Source organism: Denticeps clupeoides, chromosome 2 (assembly GCF_900700375.1).
Source record: "Denticeps clupeoides chromosome 2, fDenClu1.1, whole genome shotgun sequence".
Taxonomy (NCBI): Eukaryota; Metazoa; Chordata; class Actinopteri; order Clupeiformes; family Denticipitidae; genus Denticeps; species Denticeps clupeoides.
In genome coordinates, this window is record NC_041708.1 from 35257596 (window position 1) to 35284791 (window position 27196).

A 27196-nucleotide genomic window follows, 5' to 3' on the forward strand; every position below is an offset into this window, starting at 1 on the left:
CACATAATACAGTAATATTAGTCATTTTAGTTATACCCAACACACCATTATGTTATATTTAGTCATATTTAACACCAATGGTCTCCAAACCACTGGCTCCACTGCCTGGCTCTTTCAGAAAAAATATTAAATTATTTCATTTAATGATTTATTCAATATGCAATCCAATATACCTTTTGTTGTGCCATCATGTCAAGGAATGACATAAAACTAATTAAAGTTGCCAAACTGCATGGTGGCACAGTGGTTAGTGACGTGGCCTCACACCTCCAAGGTCTTGAGCTTTAATCCTGTCTTGTACTGGATTTTCGTCTTTCCTGGCGTGCAAAGACGTGTACACTAAATGAGTTGGTGGCTAAATTATCCATAGAGTGCGTGTCTGTGTGCGCGTGCGCCCCACCCTGACTGGAGTCCCCACCTAGTGATGGATTCCGGCAGCAGCAAATCCCACTGACTACCATCGTGTCCCTGAGTAAGACACTTGTGACACTACTGAAACGTTTATTACATTTTATAGGAAAAAAGTATTGTTTTAATTCAACCGCCACATATCACGCGGCGTCAGAAACAACAGGTTCTGATTGGTCTGTGACAGCTTCCTGTAGGTCAGGTGTATAAAGGATTGTTCACGTGGGGTGGCGGGACTTCACTTTTTTTCTCAGCTGCTTTTCCATAGGAAGCCAAATCAAATTCAAATTCAAATTTTATTTGTCACATACATAGTCATACACGGTATGATATGCAGTGAAATGCTTTTTGCGACATTTTTGCAAATGTTGCAAGTATACAATGAAAACCAATATGCAAATATTGCAAATATTACACTTTTACGTCTTTAACATAAAATATGTGTAACTGGTAGAGTGAAGGTGTGCAAATGAGTGAAAGACAATGTTTAAAAAAGAGCAGTAAAGTAAAAAGTGCAAAGATTTTGTGCAAAGTGATTTGTGCAAAGAGTCCGGAGTGATTGGAGGTGAAAGTGCTGGAGTTCTATGTACTCTTGATGTTGAGAGCTTGGACAGCCTGCGGGAAGAAGCTCCTCCTCATTCTCTCTGTGTTGGACTTCAGGGAGCGAAAGCGCTTCCCTGATCGCAGCAGAGAGAAGAGTCCATTGTTGGGGTGGGTGAGGTCCTTCACTATCTTCCTGGCCCTGGTACAGCACCGTTTGCTGTAGATAGATTGAAGGTCAGGGAGCTTGGAACGGATTATTAGTTCGGCTGATCGAACCACCCTCTGTAGGGTTCGCATGTCCAGCATGGTGCTGTTCCCGAACCTGGTTCAGATGTTTGCTGTCAGGATGCTCTCTATGGTGCAGGAGTAGAAGTTCCTGAGCACCTTGGAGGGCAGTCTGAAGTCTCTCAGGCGTCTGAGGTGGGCCTTCCGGCCTTCTAGTTTTTTGTCTCCTCCCATTTTTCTCCTGGATCAGGTGATGTCTCTGAAGCTTAGTTCAGGCTGTTCTGTCTTTTTTTTAATATCTTTTCCTCCTGTCTTTCATTTCGGTTTTCTCTGTAACATTGGTACATTTTTTACTTACAATATTCACATGTAACTGCAATAATAATTTACTGGTGTTAATAAAGTAGAAACTGGTCATCCGTTTAACCTCTATTATGCCACGCCTCTTTCTGCCAGGTAACATCAAGTTGGAGTGGCTCGAAAACAGTGCTTTTGTGTGTAGAGAGAGAGAGTTTTTTTACTCTGTTCTCTTCGGTTTTACACAGGTAACGGCTACCGTGCACCAGGAAGGAACTCGAAGCCGGGACTGGAACCCGATTCTCATCGCTAATTATTAAATATGCCTCCCCTGCCAGGCTGCATTAAAAGTCTCAGGCCAGGAATCCAGTTGTTCGTTAATTACATGGGGAGAGAAACAAAAAAAAAACCCAATCAAATACTGTAGCAGCACCGTAAACCTCAATGGCACACGAATCAGTGCACCTTAACTATAGCACCCGTCCCGTGGGTGTTTCAGCTGAGACGGGCCGTGAGTCAGCAAATTGAGCGCGCCGACTGAAATTCATCCTGTGCACAATCAAGCGTGAGGGACAAGTTTGCCGCAAATCAGTCACCTTAACTTAGGAAACTACTCGGCCGAAATAGAAAGAACAAATCCCGTACCAATAAGGATCCACGTGATCCCATTGTTCAGTCACACAAAGAGTGTGTTTGTTTAACCCTTTGATGAAACGGTTGCTGCGGGGCATGCGTTGCGATCGTAATTACTGTGAACGTGCACAGTGCAGTGAGCAAACAGTCTTACTTGCGGTGGCTCAGCTTGTACAAACTTTCACTAATCTTTGGGGACCAGACGGTGGAATAAAGGTGTCTTAACATAATAAATATCACAGATAAATGAAAAAAAAAAAAAAAAAGCAACTAGTGTCCAGGTGATAATAATAATAATAATTATTATTATAGTTACTATTATTAGCATTTATGTAAACAATAATAATACTAGAAAATAAGCTTTAACCGCAAGTGGCTGCACTCTATCACCATGGGTCAACAGTGATGGTGTAGCCACTGGAGCAGAATTTTCATAATAAACTAAAAATGAATGTGCCCTCATTTCCAGATGGCATTTAATGCCAGTGTCTCCCAAATTACACCCTGTCTGATGGAACGTCCAGTTTATTACTTCCGTTACCATAATGTATAGTGTCCCCAAACAGTCCAGTCAGATGAGAGAAAGCAATCCTGATGCAGGAGACAGGCGTCATCACGTCGTCTATCTGCACAGCTGGTGTGTGGGTCCCACAGGAACCCCAGACCTGCCTTCACATGACAGGACTTAGCTGTCCACATATGTTTAAGAACCCTGCCGCTCATGTCATCGCCAGCGTGATGATTGTGTAGTAATTAAAATGGTTGAAGTGGACACCTCATGCTTCTTTGATTTGGGATGGGTTTGAACAACGCACATCTGTTTACTGCGGTGGGTCTTTTTTACAGGATCTGAGCAGCCGTTTCTTAACTGCAAATGAGTATTAAACATTGGAGTAACATCCACAGAACATTACCTTGATAACTGTAGATATCGCTGACGCTGTTCTGACGCATAATGTGGTGCCAATAAGCACTCCGAGGCAGAGAGATTGATTTTCTTAATGTGCTCTCCTTTGACAGCATCTAGAACAGTAAACATAATATTAATAGCACATTTATTCGTGTCACCTTTATCTTTTCTAAAAAGTTACGGTTATAAGGCATTCACCATTCTTAATGGCCTTTTGACAAAGAAAGCAAGAACCGCTTTTAATGGTATGTACCTCCCACGAATATATCTGGCTCTCCAAGTATCACCATTAAAAACAGCATTACAAACAGTAGCATTTACAGTTTAAAGAGGAGGCAAATTTATTATTCATATGAATATAATGTATTATTTAATGTCTATACTGCAAACACACAGCTATTTGATATTGAGAATAAAAACTACACTACATTTAAACACTGAATATTAGTACTAGTTTGGGCTAGTACCAGTAGAAGGAGCCTAAGTACCATAGATTGAGAACCAAGGGTATCATAATGTAATGATTTTAAAATAATCTTATTGTTTTCCTGATGTTTTTTTCCTGATGCTTCCTAAAGCACTAGTAAAGTTCAAAAAATTTTTCTAAATATGTGTAAATGCTTAATTCTGATTGCGCTAGTAGCTCCAGTATCATCAACATATTAAAGATGTGTCAGAAAAAGCATTCAACCAAATATCATAAGCCAAGTGACTGTGGTGTGCACTCTAGCCAACTAGAAATGTTTCTTAATGTTACTAGGCTTGGTCAGCTAGGTAAATGCGATTATTACTGTTCTCAGTTAAGCTGTATTTACCACACAGCTTGACTGAACTGGTTCACCTGCGAGCTCTTCTCCATCTCCATCATCATCCTCTCATGCTGCTCCGCTATGGAGAGCGTGGCCGAATGAACCCGCTGGTAGATCAGTTCCCCGTCTCGTGTCTGGAAGGTGAACAGGCCTTCCCCTGTGTCACACATCCTGAAAAAACAAACCAAATGGCCATAAAGACATGTCAAGAAAAGAAGGGACCTGGGTCATGTGTATTAAGGCAGTTTCAAACAATTTAGCTTGATTAAATTACAACTAATTACAATATTTAGTAATTAAATGATTGTGATTAAATGGCTGTGGCTCTATAGTGAAAAATTCTATTCGTTATCTCTTTACCACTATCTTATAACAAATAGTCTAAATCTAACAAATAACATTGTTTTATATTATTCCATATTATATATAAGATCAAATAATAAAAGAGCAATATTTAAAAAAAAATATTAATTCTTAATCTGGTAATATTTACATTTACAGTATTTATAAGACGCCCTTATCCAGAGTGACTTACAATCAGTAAAGGTTAAGTGTCTTGCTCAGGGACACAATGGTAGTAAGTGGGACTTGAACCTGGGTCTTCTGGTTCATAGGCAAGCGTGTTACCCACTAGGCTACTACCACCCTGTCACGCTATTTGACTTCCTTGTGTATATTAAAATTGGCATCATTTACTTTAGGAAAATAGAATAAATTAAAATAATTTCTCATTCAACTGAGTTAAATAGTGCTGAAAGTGTTAAGTAAAATAATAACATGTACAAATATGAGGCTTAAATTATTTTTATGTTCTTTATAACCCTTGGTTTATTGCCACATGACTATGGTTCAGATAAACCCCACCCAAGAGACTCTCAGTAGAGGCAATGGCACATGCAGATGACTGAAGAGTTGTTAATGTGGCTTGAAATATGACACCATCAACCACATGCTGTAAGATGTGCCGCAAAAAGAAAAATATGTCATCACTCACTACACTTAAATTTTTTATATATGTTACATTTTTTATATACTGTTACATTCATGTACAAAACATAAAGCCTGATTGGTAGACTTCTTAGAACCTCTTAGAATATTCCAATATTACTGCAAAAAATGGCTTTCTATTGGTCATTAGCCATTGAAAAGACTTACATTCATTATCCATTGGCTAACAAGCATGCACTGGATGTGCACCTTTTATTTTCTCACCAGATTCTCAAGAATAAATTCTTCACCTGTGTATATATTGAAGAACTGGGTTTTCACCCTTTAACACAGAATAACCGACACTGTTATACCTTCCCGACTCAAACGTGAACCAAGTGGAGTCTCTTCCGTATCTTCGGAGGGAGTTGAGAGGCCACATGACCAGCTTGACTCTGGCATTGTGGATGTCCCAGAGGTAAATGTTCTCGTGGGTGATCTGCATAGTACACTCCCCATAGATGTCAAGGTTTGGAGTTGGCATCAGGTAGACATTGAATCTTTCTGAAAGATTATGGAGTTAAAGCAGAGGTCAGCTCTATTTTCCAGTTTCGACTGGAAAATATGAATCACAAATAAAATCTCAATTCACAAAAACATCAGTGATGTAACCAGCAGAGGCTACAGAATCCCATTTATTAGTTAACTTGCCCTGAAAAAATAAGTTTTTGTGTCCACACACGAAATGTCACACAATCTAAGTCTTCTTGGCATCACACAACTATTATTTGATATTAATATCTATTAAGATAGGCTACTTTGCATAAATGATTAGTGCAGTCCAACTGGCTGTGTTTAGACAAACGTGGCAAGATTATTATAACAGGTGATTAGATTAATAAATCATTAAAACATGCCCTCTCCCCCCTTTCAATGTGTGTCATTTTGCAGGACTAATGTTGCAGAATTAAAGGGGCTTTGTATCATAAATATGAAGGTCAGTTTGATTGTTGCCATGGCACCGGGGTTGAAATAAGGCAACCGCTGTATTACCAGTCGTTAACAAAGCCGAGAAGTCGAGCTTAATCTCAATTATTGTAAAGGGGATGAGTGCACATCATAATCAAAATTAATAGTGGCTAATTATGCCCAGTGTTCCAAAATAAAGTAGCGTGTCTTGCGCGACGAAGCGGCCGTGTAATATGAAGCTATTCTGGGAACGTGCAAATGAATCCCGATTTAATTACCAGGTCGTGCAGTTAGGCTGTTCCGTCACACAAACACAAACACAGAATTTCCCTCACGACCCCCCACCCCTCAGACCACGAACACTCGCCTCGATGACCCCCATCTGACACAAGCACACACAGTGCCCTACATAATTATTGGCACCTCTAAGATGTGTTAAAAGCCTTAAAATAAATGTAATTGTAGTGCTGCACGATTAATCTAATCGCAATCGTAATCGCGATGTCAGTCTGTGCGATTACATGAACGCAAAAAGCTGCGATTTAAATGATTAGTACATGGATTGGATCGGCGACATATCCGATCCATTCTCTCAAAGTTTGCGAGCAGACTGAAGTCTCACTTCAGTCGAATGTGACGTGTTTGGTCACATGACTTTCGATTCGGAGACATATGGGTAGACGGCGCATGACGCGCTGCATCGTACGTCAATGTCGCCGCCATATTGCGATAGGCTCTGCTGTGGCGTGAAGCATATACATGTCTATGGAGAGAAGTGCATAAAAATGCCTCACTCTTGTGCTGCTTGGGGCTGTACAAACCGCTGTACGCTCCAAACCAGATCCCGGGGGATTACATTTCATAGGTAAGGCAGGACAATTGTTTTGAATATATTTGGCCATTATAAAATCCCGTTTTATAAGTCTTAACCTTAGCTAAGCTAGGCTAAGCTAGCGACGCTATGCATTCCTGTGTTCAAGTCAGCCTCCAAACAACGTTTTGGCTAAACGTAGGCATTAACTATTTAGACTGTTCTTAGCTGTTTAGTTAACTTTCTCAAACTTTGAAGGTTTCCTAAAGAAATTCACCTCAGTTTACAAATCTTAACCTTAGCTATGCTAGCAAAGCTATGCATCCCTGTGTTCAAGTCCGCCTCCAAACAACGTTTTGGTTAAATGTAAGAACTATAATACGGGATTTTATAATGGCCAAATATAATCAAAATAGTTGTTTAGCCTTACCAGGGTTTGTCGTTCGACAGTAATGTAAAGAGTTTTTTGTGATTTATTTAATTTGGTAGAAAATTGTATTTTGAACTGGGCATTTTAGGTTGTTATAAGTAGTTTGTATGTTTCACTTTGAAATGAAACATTTCACTATTAGTATGTGACTTTTTTCATTGATATACAAGCAAGTGTCCTTTATCATATCGCAATCGCATATCGCAATATTGATCTCAATAATCGCAATATGTCTTTTTCCCCAAATCGTGCAGCCCTATTTAATTGTTATTGCAGAAGCATACTCTCACACTGAAAACTGTAGAGAAAAGTCAGGAAAATATTCCCTGACTAAGAAATAAGTATTTTTCATACACAATATTTCCACAATTATTGGCACCCCTAAAAACGCCAAGGAAAGAGATGGAATTTAAGTATTTCTGTCATTTCTACAGTAGTTTACAAAGTTGATCAGGGTATCAAGGATCATTTACTTCATCACTTCCTGTTTCTCTGGGGTATAAATATGACGTGACACAGATGCCAACACTGGAAAGACAAAGGAACATATCATTCAAGTACAGCAGATGTGTCTCGACCTTCACAAGTCAGGCAACGGCTACAAGAAAATAGCCAGTCGCCTGCAGCTGCCCATATCTACTGTCAGAGGAATTATTAAGAAGTTTAAAAGAACTGGAACGGTGGTAAACAAGCCTGGACAGGGAAGCAAATTTATTTTACCCTCCACACACAATGAAGAGGATGTTAAAAAAAAAGTTCTCCAAAGATCACTGTTACTTTACTTTACTTTACTTTACTTTATTTGGCAGACACTTTTATCCAAAGCGACTTACAATGGGAAGACACCAGCAATTCTCGTTCGATTTCTATAGAATATCAAGTATACAAACTAAGAGCAACAAATTGTAGCATCTTGGGGTCACAATGTCTCCAAAACAACCATCAGGCAGTACCTACATGCAGGGAACAAAACTTTTCTCACTCACAGTCTTAAACGCAAAGGTCTGGAGTTCACTAAGCATCACTGGGGCTTCAACTGGGACCGTGTGCTCTGGTCAGATGAGACCAAGATAGAGAGTTTTGGCAACAAACACTGTACGTGGGTCTGGCGGAACACAAAAGATGAGTGCAGAAAACCACCTCATGCCCACTGTGAAGTATGGGGGAGGATCGGGGATGCTGAGGGCCAGTTTTTCTTACACAGGCCCTGGGAACCTTGTTAGGGTGCATGGCATAATGAATGCTTTGAAATCCCAGGCGTCTGCCCGAACCCTGAAGATGGGTTCATCAGCAAGAAAATGGCCCTAAACATGTGGCCAAATCTACCCAGAAATGGTTCACCAGACACAGCATCAAGCTCCTCATATGACCATCTCAGTCCCCAGACCTCAACCCCATTGAAAACCTGTGGAGTAAGATGAAGAGGAGAGTGCACTGGATGATTTAGAGAGATTGTGCAAAGAGGAATGGTCAAAGATCCCTCCTTTTGTATATTAGGTGGTTTTGTTGGCAAAAAGGCGTTTTACAAAGTATTAACATCATTGGTGCTAATAATTGTGGCATGATTTGATGTAAAATAATAATTTCTAATAATAATAATAATAATATAGATTTTTTTTCCCACTGACTAATTTATTAGATGCTAAGGAACACATCTTAACCAGGGGTGGCAATAATTATGGAGGGCAGTGTGTGTGTGTGTGTGTGTATATATATATATATATAGAGAGAGAGAGAGAGAGAGAGGGACAGAGAGAGAAAGACAATTTGTGTTCTTTGTTGTTTTTCCGGCAAGCATGAGCAGAACCTAGCACATTTATTTCACGTTGTTTGAGAACCATAATCTCATCCATCTCTGTGACAAGCTTCATTATGGCAAAGAGCGGTGATGTACAGCAGCCCTCATTAAGGTTTATAAAGCAACTCGGGCCGCGCAAACAGTCCATACGCGCGTTGCCGCTTGGTCCACTGATGGCTGGTAATGGAATTCTTTAGTGGTGCCAAAAAATGTATAACAATAACAATTACAGTAATAATAAGGAAGTGACCCAGACGTCACTAATTAGACACTGACCGCTCTGCTCCCTCTGCACTCCTGCTGCTAACAGGTCCGGCTCGCCCAGGCTGATGTCGTTCAGCCGGGTCCCCAGACACTCCAAACACAGCAGCTTACACCATTCCTCAGCTTCAAGCTCTGTCGACACACACACAACACACACACAACACACATGTCTGAGAGAGAGAGAGAGAGGTGGAAGAAGGATAGCAGAAAATCAGACAGAGCGAGGAGGATAAACTCAGTCTAGTGGAGTGAGTCAGGTTTGGATGGGAGGGAAGAAAACCCATAATAGGTAAAGAACAGACAGAGTAGTTTACTTTCAATTATAAACCAAAGAAAACACGTCCAGTATTGAAAAAAAACCTGCACAGATTTCCATTCATCGCAGTCATTACTCAAGACAACCCTTACAGCAGGAACACTGGTGCTGTTGAAATGGAAGGACTGATGTCCTCCAACTTTTTAACAATGGGTAGGTGGGGCAGTGGTGGCCGAGCCGATCGGCCAAGGTGCCACTGAGGTGCCCCTGAACAGAGCACCGTCCCCACGCACTGCTCCCCGGGCATTCATTTCATTCATTTCATGATACAATGGATGGATGGGTATTGTTATTGCTTTCTTATCGTCAATTTCCTATGAATTTATTGCCTTAAACACAAATCAAAAATCTGTGAACCCACTGCCCAACACCCCTTTACACCCGAATCCCTCATTCATGCAGTTATCGGCTCTTCGGTTTGGCCAAAGCAGACCGACAGACACACCAGACAGACAGACAGCCAGCAATCATGAGTGACAGCGATTAAATAACTATGATGGAGGCGGATGGGCAGACGGACAGAGGGGACAAAGATGGAGCTACACACAGACATACAGATACACAGACAGGAGGCGCCGGGAGGACAGACAGACAGCAAGATGGACAGATACAGAGAGAGAGAGAGAGAGAGAGAGAGAGAGCGTTTGTGTGTAGAAGGCAGAGCTCAGCACTGTCACGAACAGGTGAGAAGAACAGGGAGAAAATCCATACCATCGACTCAGAGCTGATGGAAAGAAGCAACCAGTTTATGAACACAGGGCGCCTTGATGAATTTAGATTTTTCTTAACCTCCCCTTCGGCCACTTACACAGGGCCTTGCTTTATGACCACATTTTACTAACGCAAGTGTAGTTTAGAATACAGTACGTGCTGAACCCAGGCCGGTCAATATCTTATTACCCAGACTGAAGTGAGGAGGGTCATTGTCCCCACGTCTGTGAGCCGAAACAATTAAAACGATTCACCGTGTTGAAAACTCGGAGACGACAACGTGATTGGTAAACAGGCATTAAAACGTCTCACCAAAAAGTCCCTATTCATCAGGAATTCCACCTCACATTCACACTCTCATTACACAGGAAGCGCAGCCCCGGCTCTGACATCTTACTCTTCATTAGGCTGCTATTGGGATGTATCGTGTGCACAAAAGTCAAAACAACATTACCAGAGGGACCTTTTTTTTTTTTTTTTTTTTTGCTGAGGAACTCTAATGAACGACACTGATTAGTGTGTCGCCCATTAAAAGCTCCTCCAGCGTTCCGGGGTGTTGTAGACATTTCATAAAAAACACAAAAAACATGATGTGCAATGAATGCAACACAGTTATATTGTTATGTTTGGCGTTTTTTGAATACTACACCAAGGAAACTGCCGATCTGATCGACCGAAAGGAATCCTGGGAGTCACAACATCTCACTATTATGATATCAAATCATTATCACATTTCCACCCCCAGTTCGGTTATGTTCCTGAATGATGCTTTATCCATTACAATCATGTTAGAAAATCAATGTCAACATCCATATACACAAAAAACTGACATATGGCAGTTTAACAGAAAAATGAAGAAAATGATGAAACAGTATAAAAATCTCGTCCAGACAAAACGTGATGTGCCGGTAGGGCACAAAATGCATCCAGGTGAAATGTTAACTGCACCCTCGCAATCTTAGTCCCAGTCCGGAGCTCAATACACATTTTACCTTCACGTCTGTAGGACGTGGCGCCACATCACATCTCTACACGTGATGGTGAAATTTACCGTCTGGGTACGGAAAGACAACTCCTTTGTCAACGCTCGGTGACATCAAAGGTTCGGCAGCCTGCCTATTGTCCTCCTTCCAGTGGTGGCCTGGCGGTTAAGGAAGCGGCCCCGTAATCAGAAGGCTGCAGGTTCAAATCCCGATCTGCCAAGGTGCCACTGAGGTGCCACTGAGCAAAGCACCGTCCCCACACACTGCTCCCCGGGCGCCTGTCATGGCTGCCCACTGCTCACTCAGGGTGATGGGTTAAATGCAGAGGACAAATTTCAGTGTGTGCACCGTGTGCTGTGCTGCTGTGTATCACATGTGACAATCACTATACCTTTACTTTACATTAACACAATATAATCCATTGTGGTTTATGTCTGGAGCATTAAAAACCTCCGTGAAGATTGAGGTTACAGAAATGCACTCAAATAATCACCTGTGGGTCAGTCCCCCCTCTTATGAATTAAAACTAGTCCTAGACTACATGGACGTTGCTGTGCTTGAAGATCTCTGTAGTGTCTAGGACCCTGCTGCAGCCGTTTTATGTGTGCGGAATACAGAACGCACAAACTTAATTAAGCATCAGCTCGCTTGAGCAAAAGTGGGGGGAAGGGACACTATTTAGCCGTTTTAAAGCAACGTCTCAGCGGCCCGAGCGGTGGGTTCCTGGTGACACAATGCCTGGTTTCCGCTCCTCTGCTGGCCAACAGCGGCCAAATAAATAACGTTTTTTTTTGTTCACCCCTCTACACATGGTTTGCCGCTGCATTTTTTGCATGGCCTCTCTCCCCGAGACAGTGACCTTTAAGTGTGTCTAAATTCGCACACACTTTTAGACCCACTGAGTGGAAAATTGGATAAACACTCCATCAGCACAACACACATACACACACACACGCACACACACACCGGCTAGCGCACAACAAAGGCAGCTCAGTGGACGAAGGAGTTTTGAATTTGGAATGTGAATCAAACTGCATTCTAATCAGCGGAATGGGCCCCTGCGAGAAGGGAATAAACAAAATCTCTCATGTAAACTGGCAGAGCCATCACACGTTCCTCTCTGCTGCCGTGAAAAATAAATTCGTAAGAGCCGCTGTAGCCCAGGACGGTGCAGAGGAAGTGAAGGCTCCTGGGAGGTCAGACTCCCGCATGTGGCGGACATGCAAGGGTAGGATGCTCCATATGGCATGGGTTTGTGGGTGGGGGAAGTGTCGGAGCGGGGCAGCTGTGGGCATGTACCACTGCCAAGAGTAAGAACGGGAGCGAGTGAGAGAGAGCGAGAGATAGGGGCAGTAACCAGTCAACTGTACCCAAACACTCCCATCTTCAAACAAACTCATATGTGATATGAGTACACATACGGAATATTTGTAGATCTGAGATCTATTTTCAGACCTGTACAGGAAGAGCAGCGTGCTTCCCATCAACCCAGTCAGACATGTTCAGGATAAAAGCACACACACACACACACACACACACACACATATATATATATACAGAACAGGATATATAGACACCTCCTCATTCAATGTGTTTTCTTTATTATCATGACCATTTACGTTGGTAGATTCTCACTGAAGGCATCAAAACTATGAATGAACACATGTGGAGTTCTGTATTTAACAAAAAAAGGTGAAATAACTGAAAACATGTTTTATATTCTAGTTTCTTTGCTTTGCACACTCTTGGCATTCTCTCAATGAGCTTCAAGAGGTCATCACAAGTTTGCCTTATCAGGGTTAATTAGTGGAATTTCTTGCTTTATCAATGGGGTCGGGACCATCAGTTGTGTTGTGCAGAGGTCAGGTTACTACACAGCCGACAGCCCTATTGGACAAGTGTTAAAATTCAAATTATGGCAAGATCCAATCAGCTAACTAAAGAAAAACGAGTGGCCACCATTACCATTACCCAGAATGAATGGACATTAGACCAGTGGAAATTTGTGCTTTGGTCTGATGAGTCCAAATTTGAGATCTTGGTTCCAACCGCCGTGTCTTTGTGAGACTCAGAAAAGGTGAACGGATGGATTCCACATGCCTGGTTCCCACTGTGAAGCATGGAGGAGGAGGTGTGATGGTGTGGAGGAGGAGGTGTGATGGTGTGGAGGTGGAGGTGTGATGGTGTGGAAGCCAGCATAGCTACCACTGCATCCTGCAGCGACATGCCATCCCATCCCATCCAGTTTGTGTTTAGTTGGACCTCCAGGCTGTATAAGGGCAATTTGACCAAGAAGGAGAGTGATGACCTGGCCTCCACAGTCACCGGACCTGAACCCATCGAGATGGTTTGGGGTGAGCTGGACCGCAGAGTAAAGGCAAAGGGGCCAACAAGTGCTAAACACCTCTGGGAACTCCTTCAAGACTGTTGGAGAACCATTTCAGGTGATGACCTCTTGAAGCTCATTGAAAAAAAAAAATGCCAAGAGTGTGCAAAGCAGTAATCAGAGCAAAGAAACTAGAATATAAAACATGTTTTCACTTATTTCACCTTTTTTTGTTAAGTACATAACATAATCAACACTTTAGTCTCAGGGTGAATGTTAGGCATGTTTGCAGAGGTCTAGTTGCAGTCGATGTGAAGGTCTAGTGTTCTGGGGGTCTTTTTATACACACCTGACACCTCATTCATCCATTATTAGTCAGAGGTGTAGCTCATATGACAAAGCGACAACACTTATGTCTTTGCAAAAATGGACTCAATGGGCTTTACCAAACTTTGAATATTAGAATACTTTTTAACATTTTCATTTTGCACTGAAACATTGCAAAAGCTGTTGGGAATAAAAGAGCCATTTCTTGTAAAAAAAAGAAAATTTGAAATATAATTCAGCGGCACTTGAGGTCAATTTACACACAAGCAACAAGACTTTTGTTAGGGACTGTATATTGGTGGAAAAGACTGTTCCATGGGCAACATATACATACTTCTAATATATTTGCAAAGGAGATGTCCCGCAGCTGCCTTCCAAATACCATGTTTCATCACATATTTCTCTATATCAACTTCTTCTGAGTAGATTGGTTTCCTTTGTGAATCTATTGTTAAGTCAGAGTCTATCAGGACACATTACCACAGTAAATTGATTCACCAGAACATTCCTCTCTCCCTCACAGGCCCCAGAAATGAGTCTGAGGTGCTAATGATGTCTCAGCAGGAGCACTCCAACTCCGCCTTCCCCAGCCAGACAGACCTATTCTTTAAAGCAAATCCCGCTACATCATCTCTGAGGTGATACAAATATTTCCTAATATTAACTAACACCATGAGTCAGCTTATTCCAGAGCCTTATGTGGCCTGTTAAAGAACTGAAATACACGATGGAAGAAATGCTTTGTATGGTTTATTATCATGAATTATGCGGACAAATAGTCAAAATAGATTATTTACAAAAAAAAACAGTGCTCTTGCAGAAGGTCCTGAATTACACGGATTCTATTGTAATTAAGTAGTGTTGTCGTGAAGACTGCCTAAATGTGTCTGGCGTAATGAGTGTGCAGAGATCCACAAAGGGATAGCAAAACGTCAATGGGATCTCAGCTTTTAAAAGACTGTCAGTAGGTGTAAAGATCTGGTAATGATCAAGCAGTCCCTCTTGAACTGGGGTACCTTTCATGTGGTCAATGGTGCCCTTTACTTCACTAACTTTATATTAGTGCAAAGCTAACACTTTTTGTTCAGACCTGGCACAAAGTTGTGTCTTTGGTCACAAGTTTACAGCATTGGTGATATGTGCAGTGCTTGGACAAAAGATGCTGCACGTATCACCAATGCTGCAAACTTGTGACCAAAGACACAACTTTGTGCCAGGTCTGAGCAAAGTGTGTTAGCTTTGCACTAATATAAAGTTAGTGAAGTAAGGGGCACCACTGACCACATGAAAGGTACCCCAGTTCAAGAGGGACTGCTTGATCATTACCAGATCTTTACACCTACTGACAGTCTTTTAAAAGCTGAGATCCCATTGACGTTTTTTTTAATTAAACTATTTTGTCTATTTGTCCGCATTATTCATGATAATAAACCATTCAAAGCATTTCTTCCATCGTGTATTGCAGTTCTTTAACAGGCCACACAGAATATATAATTCAAGCAATGTGCACTTATCAAGTCAGTTAGCACACCTTTGATCATGGAGATGGCTTTGAACGTAAACGGCAAAATGACGTTAACACAGATGGGGAAAGCGCGTGGGACAAACAAACATGACCAAACGCAGCTGCAGCAAACACGGCAAGGGAACAGGTAGGCACTATGAAAATGCAGCTGGCATGGGTAAACATAAGCAAAGAAACTTGCAAAGTGTGAGGAGTGTGATTCCCAGTGTGATCAGCAGATTACAACTCTTCTTCAATCCCTGAAAAGCCATTAAAGTGATGTTTTGGGAGCATGTAATTCGAAACATCAAAATGCATGAGTTGCCTTGATTTTAGCCTTAAAAGTGGAGACTTCTGATGTTCCCTATAAAGCATAAGTCTGTATTTACAGCTTATTCCCAAAGTTAATGACGGGGAGAGACATTTCTTTCATATTTTAAGCTTCTGGGTGCCATTTTTTCACCCTCTCTGCCTCTGTTCGGGTTATTTAAATACTGCCTGCCTGGCCATTGCTTTAAGATGGGCTCATACTAAATGTGAAACAAATCCAATGCATCCAACTTCCCGCAGGGTGTGGGTTTCCGCCAAGATGTTTAAGGCAAGAATTACTGTTACAAGGTACACATGAATTCAAATTATATCATAGAATAACTCTGAACCAGATAGACAAAAATCAATATTGGTGTCCTTACTCCCATAATACAAGCTCTAGAGAGTTAATGAACAAGTCCGCCTTGGACGCCTTCCACATCTGTCAGATGGACTCCGCCTATGCCTGAAAAGATTGTCCGTGCGACGGGCAGCTGCTCCTTACCTGACTCACAGGCAAATGTCTTGGACATCTCATCGTAGAAGATAATAGCGATCGCATGCTTCTTGGTCTCCCGGGGCATTCTGGTAATGTTCTTGATATTGTGTAGTTCTGTTATCTGCAAAACACAGAATGCACTGCTAGTGGCCTGCATGTCAAACTTTTCCAAATGATTATCAACATATTAGCATCTTTAGCAGGAAATAAACAGGCATAGGCTTATCAATATTCAGTGTCATACAGGGAAGCATATACAAAGCACATAGCACATACAGTGTATATTGCACTCCGTGGTCTCTAAAAGCTATTATTGGCGACTACAACAAACAAAACGAATAAAAAGAAACAGATACTTTTAATAGTGTTTGAGTTCATCTCTGCTGACTTCACTCTAAATAAGAGAGTAATATTACATTTACATTTACATTTACAGCATTTATCAGATGCCCTTATCCAGAGCGACTTCCAATCAGTAGTTACACTGACAGTCCCCCCCCTGGAGACACTCAAGGTTAAGTGTCTTGCTCAGGGACAGAATGGTAGTAAGTGGGATTTGAACCTGGGTCTTCTGGTTCATAGGCGAGTGTGTTACCCACTAGGCTACTACCACCACCACATGATACTATTGTTATCATTTGTTTAAAAAAATGATATACTTTTATTTACTTTTGTATTTAGTCATTTTCTAAATATGCGGTTCATGATAAAAATACAATGGTTGTAATAGTAGTGAGGGGTGTAATTCCACTATCATCAATGCAGATAAAATGGATTAATGGGATCTCCAACATGGTAGAATCATTGTAGAACGATTCCAGCGAGAGCTGCAACGCTGCCCAGCCGGAACTGTGGAACTGACAAATCATTTGACAAACTGGCCCATTGTGTTGAGCGCAGTGCAGAAAGAAGCGTTTCACTTTCTACTTGCAGCAGGGAACCTGAAACTGCAGACTGGCCAGTCTGGAAAGCAGTGCACTTTTCAAACTCCCTCCCTGCTCTTCCACGATCGATGTGATCCACCTGGGAAAAATTAAAGGCTTCTAAAATCAACTATAAAACACGGCAGTCAACTATGAGAAAGAAGATTGCATCCAATAAAACACCCTTGACATTTATGAGCAATTTTGAATAGGAGCGTTGGGTCTTTTCCTTCACTTCTGTAGCTGATGGCTTTTATTTCAAATCGACTTTAAGTTCTTCTGAAATAAAAAGTTATATTTTCATGACCCAGATGACACAGTTGCCTTATTATAGATAGTACAGTCAAAAGTAGTTCTCTTAGTAACGCATGAGCACCATTTTATTTTAAAGCCCTATTATTTCATTCTAAATCCCACTTCTGACAGAAAGTCCTCTTTTGAGGCAGTGGTGGCCTAGCGGTTAAGGAAGCGACATTTCCGGTATTCCAGCACACATTTGGACAAAGGGATATTCAGTGCTGTGGGACGATGGCGTTTTGGAACTGTTAATCTGTGTTCTCCTAGCAACAATAGGGAATGAGATCTGGGACTGTAGCGGCTGTCAGGTGGGGGACGCATGCAGGAGAGGTGTTGGACAGTGTGATGTAAGATCCACTCAGGGACGCCATCACAGCAGCGCATGGGGAAAAAATCTGACTATGCACCATCGGTTCAAAATGCAGCTTCTTAATATGCAACGGGGGAAAGTGGATGCTAGCAGGGCTGAATGTAAAAAATAAACTATGAAAAATAAATTGGAATTTTTCGATTCTGCATTTTCAAATCACCAAAGCATTCTTTGTATTTTATAAAAACTCGATTATGATTGTGATTCTGAATGCTTGATGGCTTCCAAATCCAATACAGCCAACATGAGTAAAGAATAACCAATAAACTAAAAAAAGACATTTTATTCAGATGATGGCCTATGGACACAGACAAATAATTTTTTTATCTCCATTATCATGTATTTGCATGAGCTTGTGTTTTAAATTATCTGATAAAAAGTCTTTGGTAATTTGCTCAGGAATTCGCACCCCTTGCATGTATCTGTTTTGGCATTTTGCTGCTCAGTCATCAAACTCTGGCCTCAAGTCACATACAGAACAAAACAATTTCCCCCGCAAATCTTTTGATTCTAGAGGCAGATGGTGAAATTTAAAACTCTGAAGCATGGAAAAAGCAAAAGCATCAATCACAGCAGAATATGCAGTCCTATTCAGTTCCCTTCTGTTTGAACTCTCCAGCAAAAGCACTCAGGCACACCGGCACACACTTCCTGTCACACTCCAACGGTGCCATTAAAAAGAAAAAATATATATTATACGGAGACTCTTCTTTTGATATTAAAAAAGAAAGTGACAATTGTCTGGCATTTCACAACATCCTGCGCGTGTACAATAATAATATTACATAAAATAATGCTTTTTTTTTTGGCGGTGGATGAAGGACCATTAAACAACACAACATCAAACTACACTCTGACGGGCATAAATTGCGGGTCGCATCCCAGCCTCATTATTTAAACAGACTGTTCAGCGTGTTGCTGCTTTAAGATCATCAGCCACCGCACTGATAATGAGTCCTAATTGGAACATTTTCAAAGGGCTTTTTGGAGTAGGAAAGAGATATTAGATACTGGATCATCTTCTTCAAAAGCGGAAAAAGCCCCAGAGGAACTCAATAAAATTGCAAATGTGCCTTAATGGAATCTTAACTGCAATATCTGTACCATATGCGTAGTGCACTTATCTGCAGGAGAGAGGGGGGGAGAGTTTGTACAGAAAAAAACATTTCCAAAATGCAATTTTAGGGAGAAAACATTTAGGGAGATCACATTTTGTGACCCTTCAGTCGTTTTGAGACTAGTTTCAAGTTTGTGGGCAACTTTGAGCTGATGATAGCTGATGATAGTATAACAGTCTATGATCTGTCACACTATAAGAGCCAGAAAAGAGTTTGTTGTTGTGTTGAAAACACATTCCCAGAATGCATAGCAGTTTTGGTTAAATCTTTTAGGAAGTGTAGTCTTGGTAAAGGACACACAATACAGAGTGCTGTAAATTTTCATACACTACATGTTTCAAATACTGTGCGTTTTCACAACAAAAACTCACTCATTAGCGAAGATGACGCTTTACCTTGTGAAAACTTCTGAAGTAGGCTGCCTTTTCATCGGGATATTTTTCTAATCGTCTGGGGCCTTTGCTGGAAGCTTTCTTGAAGACCAGCCAGCAACGTCTGAAGATCTGCAAACAGAGAGAAGCATAAAACTGTCAAATAGTGATCAGTCGGGGAAATGAGATAATTAGATTATTAGATAATTTTTGTTCGTTTGTTCACTGCTCTGATTTCTGCACTTATCCAAGGTCCACAGCGGCTTTACACACCGCGTCGCTCGTTTAATACCCACCGCCTGAGTGCCTCAGTTTTAGCCCCTTCCCTGCATGTATCGATTAAAGAAATAAAGCAAGAAGCCTCTAATTCTGTCTGGAACACCAGGCCCAGCAGGGTCTGAGGCTTTAGCTGATTAAACATTCTTTCTCCCACAGGACCACTTCAAGGTCAGTAGTGAACAGGCAGTGTGCACACTTTCTCTTTCGCACTTTATTTTTTAATTTTTTTTCCCTCCCACCACCACAGACAAGCTCCAAGCTTCAAAAGCCTCCTAAAGACATTGTTTTATACCACCCATAATCCATCAGTTAAGCATAATTAACAAATAAAAGCTGAGTGGCGTTTTCTCACATCTGCTTAACGCCGATGATTTATTCAGATAACGCCCCGCCCTGCATTAAGAATGACAGGCCCTTTAACATTTTATGATGCATTGATGGGGAGGCAGCTGAAGGGCCAGCTGGACTGCGGCCATGCTTTATTAGCTCAATACTCTGCCTTTTTAGCAGCATCAGAAGATGAGGCGGTGATAAACCCGCCCAGATGCGACGTGACGGCCACGCGGCAGGCTGCACAACATGGGAGACCCAGCGTTTTACCGAGTTCGTGCGAAGTGATTACTCAGTTTCCTGTTGCAGGCAGCCAATACTCATTTGTGTGATGAATCCGTGCTCCTCAGCTCCTTTTTTTGGCTGCAGTCATACTCCAGTAGAAGTCTCATTTGTTCTAATGATGTAAAGCATTTAAAAAGAGCAAAGGGAAAATGGGTCATTCATATCTTCTATTAGTATTACACAATGTGTACAAGAGGAGACAAAATATCTCCATTCAATTCATATTTTATTGTAATTGCTAATTTCATAAATCATGGATAACTTCCATATTTCCTACTGTGAGACATTATTTTTAATGAAATAATGACAAAGCAGACTGTGGGAGAGTGGTGGCCAAGCCATTAAGGATGTGGCCACGTAATCAGAAGGTTGCCAGTTCGAATCCCGATCCGCCAAGGAGCCACTGAGGTGCCACTGAGCAAAGCACCGTCCCCACACACTGCTCCCTGGGCGCCTGTCATGGCTGCCCACTGCTCACTCGGGGTGATGGTTAATAGCACTGCTGTGCTGCAGTGTATCACGATGACAAGCACTTCACTTTCACTTATCCTGCTGTAATGTAAAATTACCAAAACACAGTGCAAAAAGTGCAGAACTCTCTTCTGAGTTGCTCCCAATATATGATGTTCACCAGAACATCACATCACAGTGACCACGGTGACCTTTGTCCACTCAATATTAATTAGTTTAACTGAGCAATTAATATCCACTTTAAAGAAATAACCTTGGGGCTCCTTAAAATCTCACCTTGACATAAAGGGAGCAATGGGAGGTCATCTTTTAGTTCAGGTGATTTTTTTGTCACTGGCCTTTCCATAAGGGTTGACTTTGAAAAGATAATCTCCGATTACTCCGATTACAATTTGTTCTGAATTGGTTGCTTTTCACGCATGAAACATTTGTGCACTAAACTATGGTGATAGTTTTAAGGCGTAGACACCAAATATCTTCTATGGGTTCCTCAAAAGGTTGGATGTGAATGAATATGCAATCAGTGGTCTTTTTATTCCATCCTTTCTTTACGTTCCCCTTCAATGGGGGTCTAAAAGCAACGGATGGACTGCACCTTTTGGAGGCCGCTGATTGCACCCTGAAATTTCAAAGCCTGATTAATGAATGAAACTCTCCATCCCTCCTTCTCGCTCAGCCTGGTTAATTATGAATCAGGGAACAGTGTTCCTTCCAAACGGTGGAAATTAGAGAAGAACATGAGAGCCTTTCAATCCGTAGTTCAAGAGACTTCATTAATTCGCCAAACAAAACAGCGTGTTTACATGAGAAATGTGGTCTTTCTGAAAGGAACGCAACAGCGCAATGAACTGGTTGGTCCAATCAGAGGACCAATCAGGTGTCTGAGGTGCCAAAATGTTATTAACTTTCAAAAAAACATCATAAAGGGACACTTCCACACAAGAGGAACACCAATGTAGTTATGTTATAGGCTTATGCATACTTATTAATTTAAGTGTTTACTTATTGTTGTCATTATGGTGTGTTGTGCATAGAATTCTGAGGGAAAATGCATTTAATCCATTTTGGAGTAACATAATTATCCAAATTATTCTGTATTATGGAGTAACATAAACCATTTTTTTGCTGTAACATAGCATAATGTGGAAAAAATGTGGCGCTGTGAATACTTAATCCGGATGCACTGAATGTCAGCTGTTTTTTGTTTACTTCCTGTGTGGGTCTGACCTACAACACAGATGTCAAATTAATCCGAGCCAGAGACAATTTCTACATAAAGATAAATGTGTTTGAGGCCAATTCAGAAGATGCATGAACTTGTACATTTTTTTTAGGGTGGTAGTAGCCTAGTGGGTAACACACTCGCCTATGAACCAGAAGACCCGGGTTCGAATCCCGCTTACTACCATTGTGTCCCTGAGCAAGACACTTAACCCTAAGTTGCTCCGGGGAGACTGTCCCTGTAAATACTGATTGTAAGTCGCTCTGGATAAGGGCGTCTGATAAATGCCATAAATGTCAATTAAATGTAAATGTACATTTTTGTGCACGGATATTCATTATTTTACAGACACGGCTGCTCACACACGGAAATGCTCACACATGGTTCAAAGTGTTTTGGGGTCTTAAAGGTTCCCTATTATGAAATTAGATTATTTAACATTAATATGAACTATTAATATAGCCTGTCTATGGTCCTGCAGTGGCTAGAAATGGCGATGGGTGTAAAGAGTGTTTTGGTTATTCTGCTTCACCGTTCAGAGAGCGGCAGCTCAGACGGTCGGATCTGGAATTTGTCCCCTTATGTCGTCATAAGGGGAAAGGTTACCTCCCCTTTCTCATGCTTTGTTCATCCAGAGAATTTCCCGCTCCTCCCCTAAAAAATTGCTCCACCGCCTGCCACGGCTTGAATACGTGAAGCATTGCAGTTTTTTTTTTTTAGTTTTGTGGCGCGAGGCACTGTAAAAACAGTGGGTTAATTACATTTTTTTCTGGAAAAACCCTGACACGACTTCCTGGTTGCACCAAACATTGTGGTTGATGAATGGTGCTGATGATGTCATTTCCACTAATGCTCACTTCCTCGACCTGCCTCTCTCCACCACATTATCATTAAAGTCACACACACAGGGGCGGCGCATCCTGGGGAAATCTCGTTGTGGGACTGGCTATAAGTCGATGTAATTCTGCACCACGGCTGAATTTCGGAAAGAGACTTCAGATATAGGGGGGCCATTAAGACCTGTATAAAAGCAAAAAAAAAGCCATAATAGCGGCCCTTTATGAATTAATACTGATTAACAGTGATTGTTTCATTGTAAAATGTGTGATTAACTTGTAGCATATTAAAAACAATTGACAGCCCTAATAAGTACAAAACAAAGCAAGTAACAAATAAAAATCTTTATTTGAATGAATGAAATGTGCATTAATATGTATGTTTTGCTTTTTTTTTATTCAATTGATTTCATATCAATAATGTTACATCAGCCTACCTTATCTTCCAATAAAATAAATTTATTTTTAATTTCAGTTCATAAAGCCGTTTTTCTCAAAAATGTCTTAGAAAATATATATATATGATGGCCCTGTATATACGGTAACGCCAAATATGATGATCCCACTTATATATATATATATATAAATAAAAATGTACATGATTCATATACATTTTTCTCTTTGGGTAGACAAACGTGTCCTGCAGTATACTGTTCACTGATTTAGGGACAAAAGAACACCGAGGGTGAGGGCTATGACCTTTTCATGTGCCAACATCACCAGCCAGGCCAGCTGTGTTGCTACAAAGCCCGATGCCTCACCTTCAAAATGAAATTTCTGTGAAGTGCGAGAACTGAGTCACCAGCTGCTAGGGGTGAAGGTCATCTCATTAGTTGTATAAGACACCACTGCTGCATCCCCGCCGTCTTCCACCGACTTTCCCAGCCTAGAGACAGATGAGATCCTCCCGGCACTGTTCGCCCACCACTGTCAGGGGTCCGAGGGATGCCTTCAATGCCAAATATGGCAATTAATAGCCGAAAAATGATCTAATTGTGCAGCTGGTGCCTGTGGGTTGGGTTTTTATTACTTTCATATGATGTCAGATACCAGCTCTAATAACGTCTATCTTCCCAGGGAGCAAATCTTCTGCTGTGACAGCCACAGGGACAAAACGAAAGGCAGGGTATTAAAAGAACGCAGAGCTCATCCTTGAAACTAAATAAACGTTTGATTCTCTGACTAATGCAATTTTTTTCTCTTTTAACAGATATTTTTACATAATAATAAACTGTTAGTTACTGTAACACTCTGAGGATGAATTAGTCATTGAGCATCTTTTTTTTAAAGGCATTCATATATTTCATAGTCATGCGATCCTACAGTTGGGCTGAATCTGAGAAGATTTTACATGGTCGACCTGCATGACCACTGCAGCCTACAGGAGTAAACCCAGCCTCTTCTGACCTGAATATGAATCCTGCTGGAACCAGAACATGGCCAGGCCTTTTAATGAAGGATTATGAATTCTGCTCATGTTCTGGCCATATCTTCACAGAGGATTAGCAGTCAGACTTAACAAGTGACCGGCATCACAGGCTATGTTCACTCTAAGCTTTGCAGCGGCTGCCAAAATGCTTTTTTATTAAATTAATATAACAAAAATGCAGCTGCCTGTGTTAAGATAATCAAGCTTCCAAGGCTTTGTTTATTGGAATTTGCTATTTGTCTGAATAAATTGGTCAAGTTCCCATCCAGCAAGGGGTTTATGAACTTGAAACTTTTCTTGCTGTGATTGTTGTGATTGCAATAATTGCATGTAATAAATCAATTATTCATCTAACTAATTTAATAAATCCAATGGAAAGAAGCTTAGTTTCATGCAACGTCTATCATCACCTAACATCATCTTTAATCTGTCACTACAACCCACCCCACGCCCCTGTCTTGAGGTTCTCCAAGGGGCAGTGGTGGCCTAGCGGTTAAGGAAGCGGCCCTGTAATCAGAAGGTTGCCGGTTCGATTCCCGATCCGCCAAGGTGCCACTGAGGTGCCACTGAGCAAAGCACCGTCCCCACACACTGCTCCCCGGGCGGATTTATCAGTTCCCCAGCTACTAATTCACACACTGCTCCCCGGGTGCCTGGTCATGGCTGCCCACTGCTCACTCAGGGTGATGGGTTAAATGCAGAGGACAATATTTCACTGTGTGCATCGTGTGCTGTGCTGCTGTGTATCACATGTGACAATCACTTCACTTTACTTTCACTTTATAAGTTGAGCTGCGACAGCACCCTGCCCCAGTAAAATCATAGATTACTTTATCTGGGCCACTCCCAATCACCATGTATAATGTACTCACAACCACAGCATACCGCGCCGCGCCTCATCTCCCATGCACGGTTGGGAGTTTTTCAATAAAAACGCCGCACAAATGCTTAAGCAGCACCGATCGCCCCACACACACAAGGTGCTACAAGGTCAGGCTGTGTCAGCACAGGTCTAGTCCAAAGACAAGCCATCATAGATCAGTGGAGTTGATAAAAGTGGCAGGTAGGACAGGCAGGACAGCAGACGCAGCGAGGAGGACGAGGAGGAGGAGGACAGGGAGATGGGGAGAGAAAAAGAGGCAACGGACAGAGGAAGGGGGGGTAAAGCTCCGGAGAGAGATAATCATGGGAGAATTGCAGCGGCAGCCCACCAGCACTGAGACGGCACGCAGGGAGTGGCAGTTTTCAGATGATGCTTCACTGCGTCGCCGTGCCTCGCCTGAACCTGCTGCCCACAGATCAGTTCCCAGCTACATTTAACAGGCAATGATGAGTCAGAGGTATCGAACCCTGACTCACAATGTTCTGCAGTCATTAGACACCACACGAGAAAGCCCTATTAGACACCATATGCTTTGTTAAAAATAGGCTCGTAAAAAAAATTTTCTTTTTTTTTTTCCTGCATGAAAAGCTCCACAGAACATTTTCTAAAAGATGCACAATGATGTAAAAAGTGTTGGCAAGTTTTCCTGCTTGAAGGAATGGCTGAATACAAACACCATGCACTACAGAAATAAAGCAAAAAAAAAGGAAACATGTAGGTCACGATAACCTTTTGCAAGCAGCATTAGTTAAAATGTCAAACACAGCGAAGGCCTAACCTCCTAACACTTGAGCAGCTTGCAAAAATAGCTACTATATTCCGAAAGAGGAAGAAAGAAATGTAGGTCAATATACTTAATAATTTCTGGCATGTTTTTGTTTTGATGCAATATACACTATAAACACACGCACAGACATACCACACACACACAAACACACACACACTCACACACACACACACACACACACACACACACACACACACACACACACACATATATATATATATATATATATATATATGGCCTGTACTGTATATGTAAAACGTATTCAAGAGGCCGTTTACATACTACATGCTTCTCAATCTTTCCTTTCAGTAGTTGCATGCATTGGTGATGCCCACCGTTTCGAGCCGCTGCAATGGATCATTCTGTCAGTCACCATGATGTCACTGCTTATAGAAAATCTCTTATCGCTCCCCGTTGTCATGCTGGCAAGCTGACGGGGGAAGGAAGCGCAGAGGTGGGACATGCTGGGAAAGGGATTTTCTTAATAATAATAAATAAATACAAATAAACAGCGGCCCACAGGTTAGTATATTTGAAAAAAAAAAAACAGTCACTTCACTTTCACGTAATTAAAAGCCACATTGCATAATGTATTGCATACAAGACTCATCAGCTTAAGGATTTCAAGGATGCATGTGTCTTGATCTGCACTGTGGCATCAGAAGGCTGAGGACATTAGTCCCTACTAAAATCTGATCGCTGCTGGAGTTTCTGAGCTGTCTGGTGGGCACCTCTGAAACTTTGCTTTAGAGTTGAAATAATCTTATGCCGCAGCATAGTTGGTCAGATATTTGAGTCAAGATTTCACGACTATATTACTATTATTACTATATTACTATATCGCGACAGTACAATGATGATGAATGAGAATAATCAGAACTATCAAGAGGTTTGGGAGCTATAGGCGAAAATCCCGGTGGGGACAGAGGGGACACTTACATAAATGTGAACCTCGGTGGTTCAGTCCAACGATCAGTTTCTCTGATGGGAGGGGCTGCTGCTGCTCGCACCCAGAGTGCGCTGCGAGGTGCAGAGCAGAGCGGCATGTATATAGTTGCCTGGTGAGTTTTTAATGCATTCAGTCGTGTTTTTAATGCATTAAAACTGGTCATTGATCACCACACTTGTTCAACAAGCACAACACACGACACGTAAAGCTACAGTTCAGCTGGCATGTTTCACATAGACAACATATACTGATATCTTAAGCAGCGTCATGTGTTTATATTAACGATGGGTTAAGAGAGAAAGATGTTTAATATGATATGAGACATTTAAGAAAGTGTCAGCAGCACATGAAAAAAGCTTTTTTGATGTCGCCCTAATTTTACTGTCTAATGTCCCCCCCCCAACAATGATGGTAGGGTGGTAGTAGCCTAGTGGGTAACACACTCGCCTTTTTAAGTGAAGTGATTGTCACACGTGATACACAGCAGCACAGCACACGGTGCACACAGTGAAATTTGTCCTCTGCATTTAACCCATCACCCTGAGTGAGCAGTGGGCAGCCATGACAGGCGCCGGGGAGCAGTGCGTGGGGACGGTGCTTTGCTCAGTGGCACCTCAGTGGTACCTTGGCGGATCGGGATTCGAACC

The 27196-nt window shown here is 41.6% G+C and overlaps 1 protein-coding gene across 2 annotated transcripts in view; it reads right to left on the reverse strand.

The window, feature by feature from the left end:
* dok6 (docking protein 6) overlaps positions 1-27196 on the reverse strand; it is a 38232-nt gene that overhangs the window by 5183 nt on the left and 5853 nt on the right. Inside the window, exons 2-7 of one of the 2 annotated variants that reach the window (XM_028968263.1) lie at positions 19103-19210; positions 16006-16120; positions 9037-9156; positions 5127-5316; positions 3858-3996; positions 3021-3129 (exon numbers count right to left, since the gene is read on the reverse strand). In XM_028968263.1, coding sequence (XP_028824096.1) covers positions 3021-3129; positions 3858-3996; positions 5127-5316; positions 9037-9156; positions 16006-16120; positions 19103-19210 — 781 coding nt within the window. The remainder of the gene's footprint in view (positions 1-3020; positions 3130-3857; positions 3997-5126; positions 5317-9036; positions 9157-16005; positions 16121-19102; positions 19211-27196) is intronic. The other variant, XM_028968271.1, reaches the window with a different exon arrangement.